General features: G+C 34.4%; 1 protein-coding gene across 3 annotated transcripts in view; it reads left to right on the top strand.

Moving 5' to 3' along the window:
• The window catches only part of CSMD3 (CUB and Sushi multiple domains 3), a gene marked incomplete at its 5' end in the record, with an annotated part of 1,071,061 nt that overhangs the window by 897,450 nt on the left and 152,702 nt on the right, over positions 1 to 20,909 (top strand). For all 3 annotated transcript variants that reach the window (XM_079901374.1, XM_079901375.1, XM_079901376.1), the window contains 3 exons: positions 7,752 to 7,876; positions 17,337 to 17,433; positions 19,350 to 19,454. In XM_079901374.1, the coding sequence (XP_079757500.1) occupies positions 7,752 to 7,876; positions 17,337 to 17,433; positions 19,350 to 19,454 (327 nt within the window). The remainder of the gene's footprint in view (positions 1 to 7,751; positions 7,877 to 17,336; positions 17,434 to 19,349; positions 19,455 to 20,909) is intronic.

The following is a 20,909-nucleotide window of genomic DNA, read 5'->3' on the forward strand; positions in this document are numbered from 1 at the left end:
TACCTAGCATATTTTACAGAGTGTTTTTCTTACAAACCAGTAGTTTAGTTCTTCCTGCTACAATAAATGGAATGTGAACTATTCTTTTATTATTCTTTTGTTTGTTGAAAACTCCCTACAAAAAATAATTTAAAACACTGGAAACCTGTAAATGACTCTTCAACTTTCTCGTCCTTCAGCTAAATAACCAGTTTCTAATATGATTACCACTTACTTAATGCTTCCTAATTTCCAGGTTTCATGCTGAGTAATATAAATACATATTTAATTAAATCCTCACAGGAAATCTATGGAGAAGTTACTCTCAGAATTTACAGATGAATAAGCTGAGTCTTAGAGAAGTAAAACAGTTTTCTTTTAAAGTGACATAACCTAATAAACAGTAAAGTAGGGGCAGGATTTGAAGATAAGGTTTTCTGACTCCAGACCTCAATGTACATTATAGAAGATTGCTTTTCTTTATGTTTTGGCTGATGAGCTAATTTCCTAATTGGAATTCTATATCTTATTTATAATGTGGAATTTCTTAACCTGTTCAAGTATACTTTTGACAAACAACAAGTAAAGGAGAATAAATCATCTGGACTTGATGTTCCTCCTATTTTGCACCTAGCATAGAGCTATGGTTAACAGAACAAAGAGATCTTCTTTACACACTTTTATACTCTCATAAGAGAAAATAGATAATGTTCTTCTTTAGGAAGCACAATATATGTTGACTTCATACTCTTATAAAATACTAATAAATAAACTATCCTAAAGGACCATGAGCTGAGAGAAATGTTCCTATATGTCTAGGCCAAAATTAGTCATACAACATGTATAAATCAGAAATTACATTGCTTTAAGTCAGTTTAATAATTGAAGAAAGACACATGATAATAAATCTCTTTAGCCTCACAATAGATTTTAAAATATTTCTCTCTAAATATCAGGAATCAGTAATTATTTCTGCCTCACTTTTCCCAGTAATTATTTGCATAATTTCTGTGTCACTTTTAGTTTCTTTATGTACATACTGATAGAAAATATTAATACCATATAACGGAAGATAACTGGATAAGTAGCTGTCTTCATTTAATTTCATGTATACTATGAAAATTCCCTCAAGATAATTATAAAGGTAGAGTGATATGATGACTTATGGAAAGGCATAAACTAGCTCATTAATCTTTAAATATTATTGAAAACATTCATCTATTCAGAGTGTTCAAAGAACCTACATATGCAAAGCAGTGAAATGTAAATCCATGAATTACTTATTAAAGTTCTGTTTATGTATTTATCACGTTAATGTACTAATTAATGGAGAAAAGTTGTAAAGAATCATGTAAAACTGAATAAGTCCTTATAACTGGGAATTGTAGTAGGTTCTCAGCATAAGGGTTAATTAAGTCTTGGGTAGTAGTATTAGGCTTTGACTTTAACATGAAATTGTGGTGATCCTGGAAATTTTACATAATCTCTGATTCTCAATTCCCATATCAATAAAACAGGAAAGTTATAGGTTTACTGTGGCTATTAGATGTTTTAAAGCCTTGGCATAGTTCTTGGAATCATCTAAGTATTCAAAAATTAAGTTGTTTTTGTGCTTGCCAAATTCTCCACCATAAAATCAGAAGATAAGACTTCAGTTCTCAAGGTATTAGATCTAAGATAAAAAATTTATATGCAGTGCTGATAAAGGATTTGATATTACTCATTTTTCATTTGTTGATATCTTGTTTTAATAACACTTTAAAGTTATTATATGTAAAAATTATCTTCCACCAAAGATTTTTGCATCTTGGAAAGGGCTAAAAGCATGGACTTGTGTCATTCTTTCTAATTCTAATAATTTAGAGTTCCTTGAAGGCAAGATTTTTCTTTCAATTAAAATTTTCAGAAAGGCTTTGGGGAAATGTAATGACAATTTTCTAGAGGATAATAGTACTTATTTATTAGAATATGCTATTTAGGGGGATTGTGAAATTTCTTTCCATCAATTTATACATTTAAGAGCAATTGGTTAAAAAGGAGCAGAGTTCTAACAATAGGCATATATTCATGATTTGTTTTCAGTGTTTGTAAGGGTCTAAAATAAAAATAAACTTAAAGTTAAAATAATGATTACTATAATTCTAATTGGTTGTACAAATATATATTTAATCAAGGTGTGCACTCTGCATTTTCTTCTGACCCTAAAATATTCAAACATTACATTATCCAAAAAATATATATTTTCTTTTGTCCATGAAGGTATGAGGATGAGACAAGAATTAGAAAGAGGAAGGAGATAAAAGGGAGAAGTGAGCTGACATTAAAGAAGAAAAAAGAAACATGAAAGAACAGTTTAAAAGGGGAAAGAGAAAAAATAGAATATTCTGTGAGATGGAGAGTAGAGAATAAGAACTTTACACTGTAAACATAAACCATTTTTGTTTAAAGCAGAAGAAAACCCCTATTCTACATGATTATTAGAAAGCTTTCTCATATGTCATATGTGTCAGTTGACTAATCCTAGTGTTTTTGCCATAAGAAATAAAAATCCATGTAAAGAAAAGGAAGCTCAGGCCATTTGATTACAGATTCATTTCAGCAAGGACCGGCACTCCTACCAGGCATTAAAGCCTTTGAGACAATGCTATGGCTGACATTCAACTTCAGGAGTAAATGCTAGTGGACTGTCCCTAGCATGGATTCAGCCTCACTTTTTACTTTTAAGGGCAAAACATGAGGGACTCAGGAGCCATTACACCACCACTGTCAAAAGCCCCTGGGCTTTAAACACCCTACCTCCTATATTTCTGTTGCATTGGTTTGAAAGTGCATACTTAGAGATAGAAGAAAATTGTATCAGATGACTTCTGTTTCCTGCCAAGATCACACAAAAAGGATATATTACCTTATGCCACTTAAAAAATAATGTATACCTTGTAGAACAGGTGTAAATACAGAAAATCGAATATATAACAGAAGGACATATGGGATTTGTGTGAGACAAGAAATAGATTTTAAATGACATTCAGATGATAGCTCAGTTTTGGTTTTACCATTTGGTCCCACTGCTAATCTTTACATAAATGAAAATATACTTTGCATTTCTATTTTTTACTATAAATATTTTTAGTTTCAAATGTTATGGATAAAAATGATTATGCCTTTAAGTGTTCAAAAATTCAAAAAAAAGAAAAAGGCTTGATGTCTTAAAAATTCAAATATGAGAGTCAAGTGCAGAGTTATCTTAGGTTGATATCAAAGAATTATCTTTAATTTGTGTTCATTTTCAATATTTGTTATCTGGATAAAATTTTAACTGCTTCAAGGTCTTTGACCTTTCTATTTTTTCTCCTTGGAACATGCATCCCCAAAATACCTTTTGGGCTTACTGCATTGCTTCATTCAAGTTTTCACCTGTGTTCCTTGGCCATCCTATCTAAAATAATTTTCTGCTATTCATCCTCCATTCATTCTCTATACCCTTATCCTGCCTTTTTGTTTTCTTTACAGCAACCACTCACCAGATTATATATAATTTGTTTGTTTATTTTCCTAATCTTTCTTGCCCTCCTCTCCCTGCCACTGTATTGTTTTTTGCTTAACAAAAAGAAGACCTGACATACAAGAGGTGTTCCATAAACATTTGTTCAATGAATGGATTTTAGCAAATAAGTGTGATGATTTCATGAATTTTTGTAGAGGTAGGACAACTGGCCAACTTCCCCAATCCAGGGTCCATGAATTTTTTTTTTTTTTTTTTTTTTTTTTTTTGCGGTACGCGAGCTTCTCACTGTTGTGGCCTCTCCCGTTGCGGAGCACAGGCTCCAGATGCCCAGGCTCAGCGGCCATGGCTCACGGGCCCAGCCACTCCGCGGCATGTGGGATCTTCCCGGACCGGGGCACGAACCCGAGTCCCCTGCATCGGCAGGCGGACTCTCAACCATTGCGCCACCAGGGAAGCCCGGTCCATGCATTTTTAACTTCAGTCTTTCACTGCATGGTGATGCTGTTGCTCACTTTGCTTGCTTAGACCTTTACAAGCCATCTTGAAGCCACAAGACTTTTTTGAGAATCGATAGGAAAGATGCATAGGTAGATTTACATATTACATGGTTAATTTTATTCTTAGAAAGAACAAATTCTCTATTTATACCTTGCAGTTTAGATATAATCTTTGACAGTCTATTCAGGGTATTATACATAATGATTATATTTTCTCCGCCTTCACTAGTTCAATGAATACTCGGTTAACACCTTAAACCAAGTGAGCATCCAATTGAAACCAAAAGAAAATAGTGCCCTACATTTCTAGTGATTTCCATCTCAATTGTAATTGTTTCAGTTTCACAGTTCTTATTGCCGCTATCAACACTTTCATTTTTTTCTGTCATAGTAGAACAGAATACAATGTTGAGTAATTTTGCAAAAAAATCGACATACTAAAATTAAACTATTGGCTTGAAAGCAGCCCCATTAGACGTGATGTGCAAGTTGTACTTATAGTTAAAATGGTCAAATACTAAGTTAGGGTATCCACAAATTTAACTAACCTTTCTTAAGAAAACAATATTTAATAATCTTGTACAAATCTGTCATATCAAGTCATTCTTAGGTAAATCACAATAATATTTTTATAAGAACATTGGACTTGGAACAGAGGTAAACTTGAAAAAATTGCTGAAGACTGAGTTTTATCTTCCAAATTTGACCTTTTTACACTTCAGATTTCTTAAAATTTTTAGTCTCTTAATATCCCAAACTCTCCTCCCTCTGAGACTCTGTGATAAACACCCTGTAGCCACTAATAGCTCTGACAATATGTGGCCTTAGACGTAAGTATGGCAACCCATGTCTGTGCCATCTTTTCTCAGAGTGGGAAAGAAATAGATGAAAAAATATATACAATATCTGAATCCTCATTCATTGATTCATTTATTCACCCATCCATTCAACCATGAAAAACTTATTAAATATAATAATGAATAGCATTTACTAGTATTTGTATGAAGTGCTATTAAGCATTATCTCATTTAATATTGACACCAATGCCAGGAGTAAGATAAGAATACTATTTCTCTTTTATAGATAGTAAAACCCCTATGGTTTAGAAACAAAAGAAGAATTAATATTTGAACCCAGGTTGCTTGATTCTAAAGTTTGTTCTCTTAATCTATATGTTATGTTGTATAATACTGATTAGAAGGAAAATTTATAATGCATCCTTTTTAAAATAGAAAAGAAATATTAGGCTAAGTTATATACATGGGCAGTAAAACTTTGTAAAACATTATTATATGGTAATGCATATCTGGGAATACTTTTATAATGTAGTATTTTGTTGGTAAAAATAAAAATGATTGAAGTAGAATTAAATATGGCTTGTTTAGGAAAATACTGGAAGAAAGGAATGATGCAGGAATGGTAACAAAGTAACTTGTAATCACAAGATATATACAGATATGCAGCCAGTCACTCAATAATTTATTTAACAAGCACTTATTTAGTGCTTACCAAGCGTCAGGTCCCTTTCTAGGCACTGGCAACATAGCTTTGAATCAGAAGATAAGATCTCTGCCCTTATGGAGTTTACATTTTGTTCAGATAGTGGTAAATACTATGGAGAAAAGTAAAGCAGAGGCTGAAGATTGGAGGAAGACATCCAGGGCATGTTGCTGTTTGATATCCAAATGAGGTGAATGAAGTGGGCTGGGAGGTATATAAATAAAAGTCAAGGAGGTAAGCACATTTATAGACTATGAGGGGGAGAAAGGTCTAGTCATGTTCAAGCCACAACAAGAATCTCACGTGTCTAGAACAGAGTGAATGATGGCAAGAGTGATAGAAGAGTTTGGAGAGGCAGAGCAGAGGCCAAGTCATATGGAACCTCAAAGTCTGGGAAGAGTTCGAATTTTTTCTAAGTAGTGTGGGAATTCATTGAGCTAGAGAGTGATGTGATCTCAGTTTCTGGAAAATCACTGTGGCTAGTGTAAGGGGCAGGGGGTGAGTAGAAGCAGTAAGACTGAATAGAAAACTATTGCAGAAGGGGAGGGGAAAGTCAATCGTGATGTAGATTGGAAGACCATGATCAGTGATGAGAACCGGTGAACTTTGGGGTATATTTTTAAGATAGAACTGACAAAGTTTGCTGACAGATTGAATATAAATGTAAATGTGAATTTGAAAAGAAAGATAAATTAGGTGGTAACATTTACTGAGATGGCAAATAGTATAGATGGGGGAGAATTTCAAAAGTATTGTTTTGGATGTATGAATTTTGGGATACTTAGTCGATATATTGTAGGACTCTGGGTAGAAGTCATGGTTAGAGATAAACATTTAGTAGTCATAATCTATAGATGACATGTAAATGGATGCCACCACTGAGGGGCGGTAGTTACAAAGAGATGAGAAGATGGTGTAGGTCACAGTGTTACAGCATTTACATTGAAAGGATCAGAAGAAGGAGGATGAGCTAAAAAAATATTTCTTTAAAAATACTTTATCACACTGTTTTAAAAGTTTAAAAATTTAAAAAGTTTGTAGTATTCTTTTGAGTAATTACCCTAGATTTTTGCATTCAGTTTTAGAAGCGGCACAAAGCTATAGTATTACCTTTTTAAAAAAAATTATTACAAAAATATATCCTGGTATCTCACCATTATAGCCAGATTAGGACAAATGTCCAAGAATCACAGTGCCATTGGAACCTAAAATAACAGTAGTTGTAGCGAAAGGAAATATAATTTATTGATTTCTTATTGCATTCCAAGCAGTGTGGTAGCTTCTTTATGTACATTATCATACCTATTTATTTTCCACAAAAGCCCCTCGGAAACAATTTCATTACCATTTCACAGACAAGGCATCTGAGTTTCAGAGAGTTCAGGGAACACGTCCAACATCACACAGTATTTCAAATCATAAGCTAGGTCATTCCCAGAATCAAGCTGACGCTACCAGCAGTGTAGGAATTTTGCTTTAAGATTAGTACCTTTTAAAACTGTTAGAAGCTTTTATTGACATCAAAGCAGGTCTCCATACTTAGTCTTTCTTGTAGTAGTTGTACTGGCAGTAACCAGACTGGAACCATATTGAGTATTTTCTTTCCACTGAAGAGCATGAACGTGGAGCCAAACCACCAGTATTCAAATCCTGTCTTCATCTCTGACTAGCTGTGTGATCTTGGGCAAGTTATTTAATCTGTTAGTGACTCCATTTCCTCAGCTGTAAAATGGGGAGAATACTTACTCATATCTCTTTGGATTGTCGGGAAGCTTTAATGAGTTACAATATGTAAAGTCCTTAGAAGAGTGTTGGTATATAGGCTCTATATAAATGTTAGAACATAACTGTTATCATCATCAGTATTACTCTGCAAAGGATTTTATTACTACTCAAAAGATACATGAAGAGAAAAGTAACAAATATAAGAATTCTTCAAAAAATTCTATACCTAGATATGAACAATTTTTAACACGTGTCAGTGAACTTGTCAGTAATATAATACAAATGATATGCTATTATTGAGTTAATTATAGTATGACTTTAGATATGCCATTGTAAGTTTTCCATTAATGTTGTCTAATTATTTTTTAAAGGTTTTTGTGCTATAGGAAGACAATTTTCATTGTTCTTATGAGTTTTAAAACATAGTATGATTTGGTTGTGTTTGTAAGTCTAGCATCTGTCTGAGATGTTATCTCTGACCTTTTCTCCTATTTTAATTCTTTGCATTAGAATGAACTCCCTTTCTTGGCTTGCTTTACTTTCAGTGCCCTGTGGTGGAATTTTAAGTAAGCGCAAAGGGACTATTTTGTCTCCTGGATACCCTGAGCCTTATGACAACAATCTGAATTGTGTATGGAAGATGACAGTGCCAGAGGGAGCTGGCATTCAAGTAAGAATATTTAAATTTTTCTTCTTTTCATTGTATAATTGAAGTTAATTTTTTCAGAGATGACAAGGATGCACGTAATTTCTAGAATTTTAGCCAGTGCTTTTGACAGATGTGGCTGAATTTAAAAGAAAGATACTTACCATTAATTTTTTCACCTGCAAGTAACAGAAAGCCAATTCAAGATAGCATAAGCAGTAAGAAAAATGTGTTGCTCCACATAACATGGAAACTTTGAGTAGGATGGTTTAAGGGTTGTTTACTTCAGAGGTTCAGTTGTGTAATTCCTGACCCAGGTTTTTTTCCATCTCTCTGTTCTGCTATTCTTAGCATGTTGGCTTAACTCTTGGACTTCCTTTCTCATGGTTTTGAGATGGCTGCAAAAGCTCTAGGCATAACAGGCTTCCACATCAATGGCCAATAGACAAAATGGAATCTCTCTATTTTATGTACTTTTGTAACAGTTAAGAGAACTTTTCAAGAAACCTTCCAGCAGACTTTCCCTCCTGTCCTATGGACCAAAATTACAATGGTACCCATTTTTAAGCCATACACTGGGCAATAACAGAAGATTTACTATGATTTGGCTTAAAAAAATTAAGATTAGGTACCTGGATCAGGCAAGGGGCTTAGCCTTCTCTGGCGTACACAACTCTCATTTAATTGAACAAAACCGTTCTCTGTCAGCAAGGAAGATGAATGCTATTCTATAGACGGTAAACAGTATCTACCATATTACTTCAATTGTGACCATTTTGTGGGGGGAGCAATTTGACCAGCTACTCTGTTTGAGAAGGAAATTATTTCTGGATGAGTTGGTAGCATTTTACTGCTGCGTCAGTATTTACCCGATGGAACACAATTATGCTTCACAAAGTATTACATAGTCTATATTTTATAAAAATAACGACTGTTTCTCCAATTGAGTCATAGGGTTTTCCTTTAGAATCTTGAGATATATATCAGTCATGGAAAAAGTAGCCAAGGCATCATTCATTAAACCTGAAATAAGATAGAAGTATAATTTTCAGTAAAAATAATAAACTTTTTGAATTTATCTTTATAACTTTTCAGAAAATTCAAAAAACTTACTTAACAGGCGTCGGGTATAAAATAGGCCAATAAATAAATGAAAAAACTTGAAATGCACTTTTTCAGTATTTTAAAAACATTAACAATCCAAAAACTGCTTATATTCTGGCTAGTTGTACTATTATTTTATGGTCAACTTGTAAAATTCGAAGATAACCAATCAACCCTATCCTATTATTGGTAGATTTAATAAAGATTTTAGGATTGTCCAGACAATCTGAAATGAGGTGATGCCTTTAAAACTTTCCTAGAACATTTACTATATCATCTGCCTATACATTTATGAAGATTACCCTAGAGTATCTATATAGTGACATCAGCTTGACCATTTCTATCTCATCTTAAAATAATAATACCCTTGGCATTTCCCCTCTAGTTCTCATCCTCTATTTCTGACGCCCTGCAATGTGGCTTCAGCATCCAGTGCTCTATTTGAGTCATTCTTATAGTGATCACTGAGGACCCATTGCCATTAAATCCATTGAATTGCTCATCCTTCCTATTTTGTTAGCAACATTCTATGCTACCCATTCTCCCCTCACTCTTTTTTTTTTTTTTTTTTTTTTTTTTTTTGCGGTACGCGGACCTCTCACTGTTGTGGCCTCTCCCATTGCGGAGCACAGGCTCCGGACACGCAGCCTCAGCGGCCATGGCTCACAGGCCCAGCTGCTCCGCGGCATTTGGGATCTTCCCGGACCGGGGCACAAACCCGTGTCCCCTGCATTGGCAGGCGGACTCTCAACCACAAGGAAGCCCTCTCCCCTCACTCTTAAAACAACTTTTCCCTCCATTCTACCCAGTACTCTCTTGGATTTTGTTTTGTTTTCTTTTCTACATGTATGGCTTCTGCTTCTACATCTAGGAACATGATCTCCTCTTCTTCACTTCATCAGATATGGTGTTTGTGAGATTCTGTGGCCTTTGTCCATCTCACATTATACCATTCTCTCTGCCACCTTGTCTATTTTCACAGCTTCAAATACCATTATGTGCTGATGATGTCCAGGACCTGAATCACAGCAGATAAACAGAAAACATCGTTTTTAAATGAAGGATTGAATAAATGATGATTTATTTTTTAATTATTATTTTGACTTTTATTTATTATTATTTTGAATTTTATTTTATTTATTTTTTTATACAGCAGTTTCTTATTAGTCATCAATTTTATCCACATCAGTGTATACATGTCAATCCCAGTGGCCCAATTCATCACGCCACCACCACCACCCCCCGCCACTTTCCCCCCTGGGTGTCCATATATTTGTTCTCTACATCTGTGTCTATTTCTGCCCTGCAAACCGGTTCATCTGTACCATTTTTCTAGGTTCCACATATATGCGTTGATATACGATATTTGTTTTTCTCTTTCTGACTTACTTCACTCTGTATGACAGTCTCTAGATCCACCCACGTTTCTACAAATAACCCAATTTCATTCCTTTTTATGGCTGAGTAATATTCCATTGTATATATATACCACATCTTCTTTATCCATTCATCTGTCGATGGGCATTTAGGTTACTTCCATGACCTGGATATTGTAAATAGTGCTGCAATGAACATTGGGGTGCATGTGTCTTTTTGAATTATGGTTTTCTCTGGGTATATGCCCAGTAGTGGGATTGCTGGGTCATATGGTAATTCTATTTTTAGTTTTTGAAGGAACCTCTATACTGTTCTCGATAGTGACTGTATCAATTTACATTCCCATCAACAATGCAAGAGGGTTCCCTTTTCTCCACACCGTCTCCAGCATTTGTTGTTTGTAGATTTTCTGATGATGCTCTTTCTAACTGGTGTGAGGTGATACCTCATTGTATTTTTCATTTGCATTTCTCTAATAATTAGTGATGTTGAGCAGCTTTTCATGTGCCTCTTGGCAATCTGTATGTCTTCTTTGGAGAAATGTCTATTTAGGTCTTCTGCCCATTTTTTTTTTTTTTTTTGCGGTATGCGGACCTCTCACTGTTGTGGCCTTACCCATTGCGGAGCACAGGCTCCGGACACACAGGCGCAGCAGCCATGGCTCACGGGCCCAGCTGCTCTGCAGCACGTGGGATCATCCCGGACTGGGGCACAAACCCGTGTCCCCTGCATCAGGCGGACTCTCAACAACTGCGCCACCAGGGAGGCCCTTTTGCCCATTTTTTTATTGGGTTGTTTGTTTTTTTACTATTGAGCTGCATGAGCTGTTTATATATTTTGGAGATTAATCCTTTGTCTGTTGATTTGTTTGAAAATATTTTCTCCCGTTCTGAGGGTTGTCTTTTCATCTTGTTTGTAGTTTACTTTGCTTTGCAAAAGCTTTTAAGTTTCCTTAGGTCCCATTTGTTTCTTTTCTTTTTGTTTTTATTTCCATTACTCTAGGAGGTGGATCAGAAAAGAACTTGCTGTGATTTATATCAAAGAGTGTTCTTCCTATGTATTCTTCTAAGAGTTTTATACTGTCCAGTCCTACATTTAGGTCTCTAATCCATTTTGAGTTTATCTTTGTGTATGGTGTTAGGGAGTGTTCTAATTTCATTCTTTTACATGTAGCTCTCCAGTTTTCCCAGCACCACTTATTGAAGATGCTGTCTTTTCTCCATTGTATATCCTTGCCTCCTTTGTCATAGATTAGTTGACCATAGGTGTGTGGGTTTATCTCTGGGCTTTCTATCCTGTTCCATTGATCTATATTTCTGTTTTTGTGCCAGTACCATACTGTCTTGATTACTGTAGCTTTGTAATATAGTCTGAAGTCAGGGAGTCTGATTCCTCCAGCTCCATTTTTATCCCTCAAGACTGCTTTAGCTATTGGGGGTCTTTTGTATCTCCATACAAATTTTAAGATTTTTTGTTCTAGTTCTGTAAAAAATGCCATTAATAGTCTGAGAGGGATTGCATTGAATCTGTAGATTGCTTTGGGTAGTATAGTCATTTTCACAATATTGATTCTTCCAATCCAAGAACATGGTATATCTCTCCAGCTGCTTGTATCATGTTTAATTTGTTTCATCAGTGTCTTATAGTTTTCTGCATACAGGTCTTTTGTCTCCCTTGGTAGGTTTATTCCTAGGTATTTTATTCTTTTTGTTTCAGTGGTAAATGGGAGTGTTTTCTTAATTTCTCTTTCAGATTTTTCATCATTAGTATATGGGAATGCAAGAGATTTCTGTGCATTAATTTGGTATCCTGAAACTTTACCAAATTCATTGATCAGCTCTAGTAGTTTGAATAAATGATGATTTCTAAACCTAAATATCTAACCCACACCTTTCACCTAAGCTGCATGCCATTAATCCAACTGCACACTGAACATTTTGAGCTAAACTTCTAACATCTCTAATTCAACCTGTTCAAAACTGTCTTCATGACTTTTTTCTCAAAGTTGTGGATCTTCCTCATTGTGGTCTGTCTCAGAATGAACCCCTTAACCATTCAGTTGCACAAGCCAACAACCTTGATGATTTTTTTCTGTCTCCAGCTGCACACAGAACTATGTCAGGTCTGTCTTTCACAAACCTCTCAAGTAAGTCTATTTTCTCTATCCACACTTTTACCACTCAAGATTAGGTGGCCATCATCCCTGTCCTGGGTTCATATTCTCCTCCTATCTATTCCTCACAGGGCAAAGAGAGTAATTTTCTAAAAATAAAAATCTAATGCTATAACTATCCTGCTTTACAGTACCTCAGTTGTCCTCACTATCCTTAGCTCCTCGACACAGCTGATTACACCTTTGTGCTTTATCCTCATTTCTTGCCTCTGATTTAGTTCTTTATAGAAAACTGGCTCTCTCTCTCTTGCCTCTAGGCCTTTGTGAATGTTCTTCCCTCTGCTGGCAACACTCTCCATCATCTCTTTTTATTTGGCTTATTCTTACTCATTATTTCTGTCTCAAGGTTAAAACAGTTCCTGTGGAAGAACTTCCATGAACTTGAAACCACATTAAGTCCTCTTGGTATATGTTCTCACAGATCCCTATAATTTCCTTATTGTAACACTCGTCACATGTTACTGCTTTTACTTAATTACCTATAAACTCATGAGGGCAGTAACCAAGTCTGTTCTGGCAGCTAACACAGTACCTTGCAGTCTGTGCTCAGTAAATATTTTAGAATGAACCAATGAATATCTGCAAAAGGCATGGAGTTTTAAGCCACTTTAAGGAGTTAACATAGCATGATGGACTAATATGACATCTGCAGATAATGTTATGTGATATATCACTGCCCTAGCCAAACACTGTTCAAAACTGGACACTTGTATCAATGACACTATAAAATCTTTCACTGAGAGAGAGTGGCATGGACTTATATATACTACCAAATGTAAAATAGATAGCTAGTGGGAAGCAGCCACCTAGCACAGGGTGATCAGCTCGGTGCTTTGTGACCACCTAGAGGGGTGGGATAGGAAGGGTGGGAGGGAGATGGAAGAGGGAGTAAATATGAGGATATATGTGTGTATATATATATATATATATATATATATATATATATAGCTGATTCACTTTGTTATAAAGCAGAAACTATCACACCATTGTAAAGCAATTATACTCCAATAAAGATGTTAAAAAAAAATCTTTCACTGAGGAAGCATTGTGTTTAATGATTGTACTTTAGAAAACAAAATTTGAGTTTAGCAGAGCATTTATCAAACTTACAGAGTGTGAAGCATATTGGACTTTTAATTTAAATACTCTATATAACTACCAAGAGCTTTTTTCTAATTAACCTCTTACATGTTTGCTAATTTTAGACATGTCACTAAATCATAGAAAATTATAACACACACACACACACACACACACACACACACACACAAACACACTATATGACATATTTAAAATTTCACTAACTTAGCCTAAAAACGACCTGGCTAGTACACCAGATTTAAAGCAGTGTTTAATTTATTTTATTCTGTTGGGCTAAACATGTGTGTGAATAAAGAATTATATGAATATTCAATAAATCATATATGAAATGAAATGGGATAACCACTGGTGGAAAGAACAGAAAAAACATTTGGAATGCTGAAAAAGTTACAAATAAGATAGGATGATTGAGCATTTTGAGGAAATAACCTCAACAAATAAAATAGCTTGTTGTATTACTGTTACATGAAAAGCGTGTGGAGAGGAGTGTATTCATTTGTTTGCCTGTTTATTTTAGCAAGGTACATTGGAGGGAGAATTCCAAAGGAGCTACATTTAACAGTAACAGAGTTATCAAGCAGAGAGCAATTTTTATGTGATGAATCAGTTTAAAAAAATGTTGTTTACTTAATTGTGTCAATTTGTAGAATGAGATGATAATGAGTCAATATAATCATCCAAAGTAAAATGCAATTTGCATGTATCTATGAGGGATACCAGGCTTTAGTTATTGGAAATTCATTACCTCATAAAGCTATCCTGTTGTCATAATGAACAACTCCATCTAATTTAAAGTTCTTCTGAACACTGAATCTGTAGCTGCTCCTTTAAGTAAAAGACTTAAAGTCTTTTACTTGACTCTCATTTGGCTTTCTGTCATTGTGGGTCCTCAGCTATTTACTTGAGCCTCCTATACCCTCTGTGTGTTTAATATGCCAAACTACATTCACAATTTGCCAAGAATCCTAGTGGCAAATTGCATTAGTTTTCTGTGACTTCTGTAACAAATCCTAAACTCAACAGCTTAAAGTAACAGAAATTTATTCTCTCATGGTACTGGAGGCCAAAAGTCCCAAATCAGTTTTACTGCCCTGAGACTGAGGTGCTGACAGGGCTGCTCTCCCACCACCGTTCACTCTCCCCTCTGCTCAGGCTCTAGGGAAGATTCCTCTCCTGGCCTCTTCCAGCTTCTGGTACCTGCCAGCATTCCTTGGCTTCTGACCACATCACTCCAATTTCTGCTTCTGTGATCACACTGCATTCTCTTCTGTCTGTGTCAAATCTTTTCTGACATCTGATAAGAACACGTGTGATTGCATGTAAAGCTCATTTAAATCATCTAGGATAGTCTCCTTATCTCAAGATATTTAGTTTATTCACATCTGAAAGACCCTTTTCTGTACAAGGCAATATTTACAGGCTCAAGAGGTCAGGATCTGATATCTTTGGGAGCCATATTCATATATATATATATATATATATATATATATATATATGTCCAGAATTAAACAGATTTTCTTCCTCTCTCCAAGGTAATAGGTTTTCCTGAGGATGTCTACATTTTTGTTTATGCCATCCCTGTGATCTCAATAACTCAGGAAAAAAAAATTATTTTAAAATCTTTCCTGTCACTTCCATGTCCCATTCATATCACACAAGATCCAGTAATTTCCCCTATAGCAACACATGTGATGTGACTTTTGGGTCCCCCTTTCTACCATTCCTGCCTACTAACCTACTTTAGTCTTTCATTGCTTCTCATGTGGACTACTGCAATAAACATTAAAGTTGTCTTTTCACTTTTATTTTCTTCACTCAATTCAGTAGTACCTACTTAAAGCACAGTCCTGATTATGCGCCTTCAATCCACCTTCTAAAACCTTCAATGAAATACTCCTCAATTGCACAATTATTATGCTGGTATTCAGTCTTTATAGCCCTCTCTCTCATTCTCTTCCTTAGCTAAGACACATTAAATCCTCAGTATGCACTACGTACTATTCTAAGGTAGAATCCTTTAATTTTTACAGCAAACCTATGAATTATATGCCTTTATTACAGTGATTTATGTAAGAAATCTATGGCACAGAGAGAATAACAATTCTTTTCAGGTTACATGCCAGTGAGTAGACGGAGCCAGGAAGTTGTATAGCCCGGCTAATATTCTAACGCTAATATTTCTTGTATTTATCCAGAACCTTTACTCTTTCTAACTTTTCTCTACTTTTTCTAACTTTGCACGCCTATTTTCTCTTGTGTGAATACCCTCCACTGTGGCTAAATTGGATTACTGATGGGTCACTAAATCTCCCTCATGGCTTGTCTCCTCTACGTTTTTACTAACTCAGTTTCTTTCAGTGGAAAACCGCTCGATACATTTTGCTTATCTCAATTGTCAACTCTTGCAAGAATCCTTACTTTTATTTTCTCTTTCTTTTTTCTTTTTTAAGCCAAATGTGACTTTTTCTTTTCCTGAATTGAAGGAAAGGAAAATTCAGATATGAAGAGAGAATTGACCATTGTTTAAGGAGTCGGGGGTTATATTACAATCATACAGCTTTAATTCCAGTCTTCTTTCTGTCCTGGAACATTGCCATTGGGCCTAATGCCTGTCACACAGGCAGGGTATCTGTTGCCATGTGGCACTCATCCCTGGAAAAGAAGCTCCAGCATTCATTTGAATGGAAGCATGATGAAGGCCTATTTTGTGGATAAGAAAATTTTAATGAATGCAATTGTTAGAAGTACTTAGTGAATGAGTGTGATGCTTACATCTATAACAGACTTCAGCTAAATGAAAATAAATTTAGTAAGGCTATTCCTTTACCTCCTCCTAAACTATAAAATATGTAATAAAGAACAATAGATAACATCCACAGTTGTGAGGGTTTTCTGGGTTCTTGCAAAAGTTCAAGCTGTGCCAAGTGAAGTGCAAAAAAGGAACACATGCCTCTTTCTTTAAATAAAATTTAATAGACATGAGAGGATTATACTCCAGCATTTTCCTTATCAACTTAATGGACCTTCACAGTGATTTAGTTATTACGATGCCATTTACAAAAATATAGCTATTTATAAAAACAATCTTTAAAAGACATACCCAAATCAGTTATAAAGTATTATTTTTGGTTATCCATGTTGAAATTTATTAAATATGTACATAGTGGATTATTATGTTAATTTTAAAAATAAAATAAAGACAGGAAATTTAGCAAAGGTTATGCAAAGTAAAACATAATAAAATGTATCCAGGATAAACCTAGTTCAAAAAATGTATATATTATAGGGTCTTATATGCTTATGTGGTCCTCAATGTGGACCACAAATCTGGTTATTTCCTAATAGGTAAAGCAAATGAGAAAACTCAGTCACTGACAAGAATCAAACATTCCAAAACAAAAAAGTTAAACAACTGTTTTGGAACATGCCTTGATTCAGATTCCAGGCACTAAGACATTAGATTAATCCAAAGCTGAGATAGTGACAGACATTTTCAATGTTATACCCATAGTGAACACTCCTAGATGCCTCAGAGGCTTTTATTATAAAAGTTAGTGCATGTAGGCCAGTGCCATAAAGGCAAAGATCAGTTCTGTTAAAGTCATTCCATGAAGGGCCACAATGATATGGTCCAGGCTTTAAGCTCTCTCTTGCAGAGGAGATAAGTTGACTATAGTATATGTGTCTCATTAGAAGTATGTGTTCTTACCAGTACTTATTATTTCATAGGTGCAAGTTGTCAGCTTTGCTACAGAACATAATTGGGATTCTCTGGACTTTTATGATGGGGGAGACAACAATGCTCCAAGACTTGGAAGTTACTCAGGTAAATGAGAGAGCTGAGCTTAATTAAAATACATTATAATTAGGAATGTAAGATCTCTCTCTCTCTTTGAAGAGCTCCCTAGAACTCTGACTTGGTGGTTTTAATTTTGCTTTTTACAAACTATATGCAATGAACTAAATTACAAGGTTAGAAGTTTGAAAGGCTTTAAAGGTAATGAAATTGATGTTTAAGACCTTACTGTAGAGTTACTATATTTGTGTAATTATTTATTGATGTTTTTGTGTTACTAGTATTATTTTTAGTTGAGCTATGGTTCAGGAATAGTATGTATGCCCCTGTCCCTTAAAAAAAAAGGATGAGTAGTAATAGTTAAAAATTAGACAGTGCTTGGTAATTATGTTATATTCACTTAATAGAACGTTATGCAGCCATTAGAACAATTATAGAGACTGTGTAACAACATGGTAAATGCTACCAGGTACTGTTGAGTGAGAATAAAGAAAATACAAAATCAATTCTATGAAATGAATTAAATTATATAAAATTCATACTATATACATATGTTCCAAGACCAGAAGGTTTTAAAATTTGTTATGGTTTCTAAAGGTAGTTTATGCATTTATCTAACAGCTTCTTATAGCATATTTAGGATAAAATGAAGTTTTAATTTTAACTGTACCTTTTACTTTAATTTTGATTATAGTGTTTAACTCTAGAAATATAAACATAGCTAAACTATAAACTTACATATTTCAGATATACTGAAAGAATTTTGAATGATCTTTTTAGCAGTCCTGGTAGGTGATTGACACAAAGAGAAATTAAGTTGTCCGAGGTCGTACAGCTAATGTTAGAATGAGACTGGGACCCAGCTGGTGTGACTCCAGAGTCAGAGCTCTTAATCACTAAGATCCTCAGAGACCAAAGGCAGTCTGAGTGACCTTTGAGTTTCTGTTTACCTCTGTCTTCAGTGATTCAGTTAGGACACTATAGACAGAGCAAGTTCGGGGGGGAAAAAAAAAGCAATCATGTGTTCTTTAATGAGTTTGTCCTGGTTTCTCTTATAGAAGGCTCAGTGGTTAAGGTTCATAGAGTTGTGTCAAGTGTGAAGTAGCTAGAAAATTACAAAAAAAAATGTTTGCAACACTATCAACTCAGATGTTTGTTGAACTTTATCTTGAGACCGTTGACAGTTATTTTTATTGTTGTCTTTTGAAACTGCTTGAATTGTAAAATTAAGGATCTTGAACTATTACTCAATGTCAAATAGTCAAGAAGTAATTGGTTCAAGCAGATATGTTATATATTCAACTCAGTGATTGAATAATTAAAGTTGATTTCCTGTCGAAGTTCAGAAGAACACGATTATAAAGCATTTGCTAAGAGACAAGGCTGACACTAGTTCATAATTGGCATCTTTTTGAATGCTAACTACCAGCTTTGCTGTCAGGGTGTAAGAAACATCAAGGTACTTGACCTGGTATAGAACATAAATGTATATATTTAAATATCATAATAAAGGCCAATAAATGAATATATCTTTAAGCCCATATAAAATTTTGTTATTATACCATAAAAATCGCATGCAGACTTTAAAACTAAGTTTATTATTAGCTTGTACATGAACTATTGAAATCCACATGAAATTCAAAATATTTATTTTAGGTGACTAGTAAAATTTACTGCTTTGATTTTCACCAGCTTTCTTTTTTTGCTCCTACCTATTTTTAGGGAGCAATCTAATGTGCTCTCGAAGGTCTGTCTCCTTGGAGATAGTCAAGAACAGTAATATGAAAGACAAATATGTGAGAAATATTTTTACTTAAAAATTTTGTAAAACACTTTACTAATATATAATTTCAGTGATAACTTACTGGCTAATTAATAGTTAACTTAGTTTTATTAATAATACTTATTATGTGATCACTGAACTACTTTTTCAATTATCGTTTCAGGAACAACAATTCCCCCTCTTTTGAATAGTACATCTAATAATCTATATCTAAATTTTCAATCAGACATCAGTGTTTCTGCTGCTGGATTTCACCTTGAATACACAGGTAAATATATCATGTGCTATTCAGGAAAATTAAGAACAAATTTATATTAATTTTAAATATTACTTTTCTGAATATAGAAAGTTAATGGACTTTGTCAAAAGAGAACATTTGGGCTTACTTTCTTAAGATTTTGAAGTGTTTCTTCAACTACAAAATTATATGTATAAAGTTCTGATTATTTTCATCAGAATTTACATTTTCTTTTTTTGTTAAGTGTCAGTACTCTTAAGATAAGATTTACCCTCTTAACAAAAGTTTTAAGTGCACAATACAGTAGTGTTAACTGTAGGCGCAGTGTTGTACAGCAGATCTCTAGAGCTTATCCGTCTTGCATAACTGAAACTTTATACCCATTGAACAGCAACTCCGCATTTCTCCCTCCTCTCAGCCTCTGGAAACCAACATTCTACTTTATATTTCTATGAGTTTGACTATTCTATACTTCATATAAGTGATATCATGTAGTATTTGTCCTTCTGTGTCTGGCTTATTTCACTGAGCATAATGTCCATCAAGTGCACCAATGTTGTCACATACAACAGAATTTTTTTCTCCTTTTTAAGACTGAATAATATTCCATTGTATGTATATAATGTATTTTCTTTATCCATTCCTCCCTTGCTGGACATTTATGTAGTTTCCATATCTTAGCTATTGTGAATAATGCTGCAGTGAACATGGGAGTGCAGATATCTCCTTGAGATTCTGATTTCTTTTGGAAATATACCCAGAAATGGGATTGCTAGATCATAAGGTAGATCTACTTTTAATTTTTTTGAGGAACCTCTATAGTGTTTTCCCCAGTTTCTATACCCTTTTACCTTCCAACCAACATTGTTTAAAGGTTCCAATTTCTTCGTATTCTCACCAACACTTACCTTTTTTTTTAAAGATAAATAAGAGCATTTTATAGTTATCATGGAGAGTACAAATCATAACAAAAACTCCAGTTTTGAGTATTTTTGCACCAAATGACATAACAACAACAATTCTTAAAGTAAATCAGCATGAACTATAAGAAGAAATAAACAAAAATGCATTATGAAATTTACCAAAATTGACACTAGTAAAGACGGATATTCTAAATAGACCAATTATCATAGGACCAATATAGACAATAGTTATTAAAATACAAAAAAACATACCTGGTCCAAAAGGCTTCACCCAGAAATATTACCAGATCTTTCAAAACCAGGTAATCACAGTGCCATTTAAATTATTCCATCTACTTTTTGTGGCGTATACCATAGGTCCCAATACTTGTCTCAGTATAAAACTATAAACCAGCTTCTTTTGTGAACATGATGCAAATGTTTTAGTTTTCCAGCTTGCTGAGATTTAACTAACATATAACATTGTGTAAGTTTAAAATATACAGTGTGAATTGTTCAGAATGTAAATTGGTGCAGCCACTATGGAAAACAGTATGGAGGCTTCTCTAAAAGCTAAAAATAG

The sequence above is a fragment of the Stenella coeruleoalba genome (genome assembly GCF_951394435.1).
Source record: "Stenella coeruleoalba genome assembly, chromosome: 17".
In the NCBI taxonomy this organism is placed as follows: domain Eukaryota; kingdom Metazoa; phylum Chordata; class Mammalia; order Artiodactyla; family Delphinidae; genus Stenella; species Stenella coeruleoalba.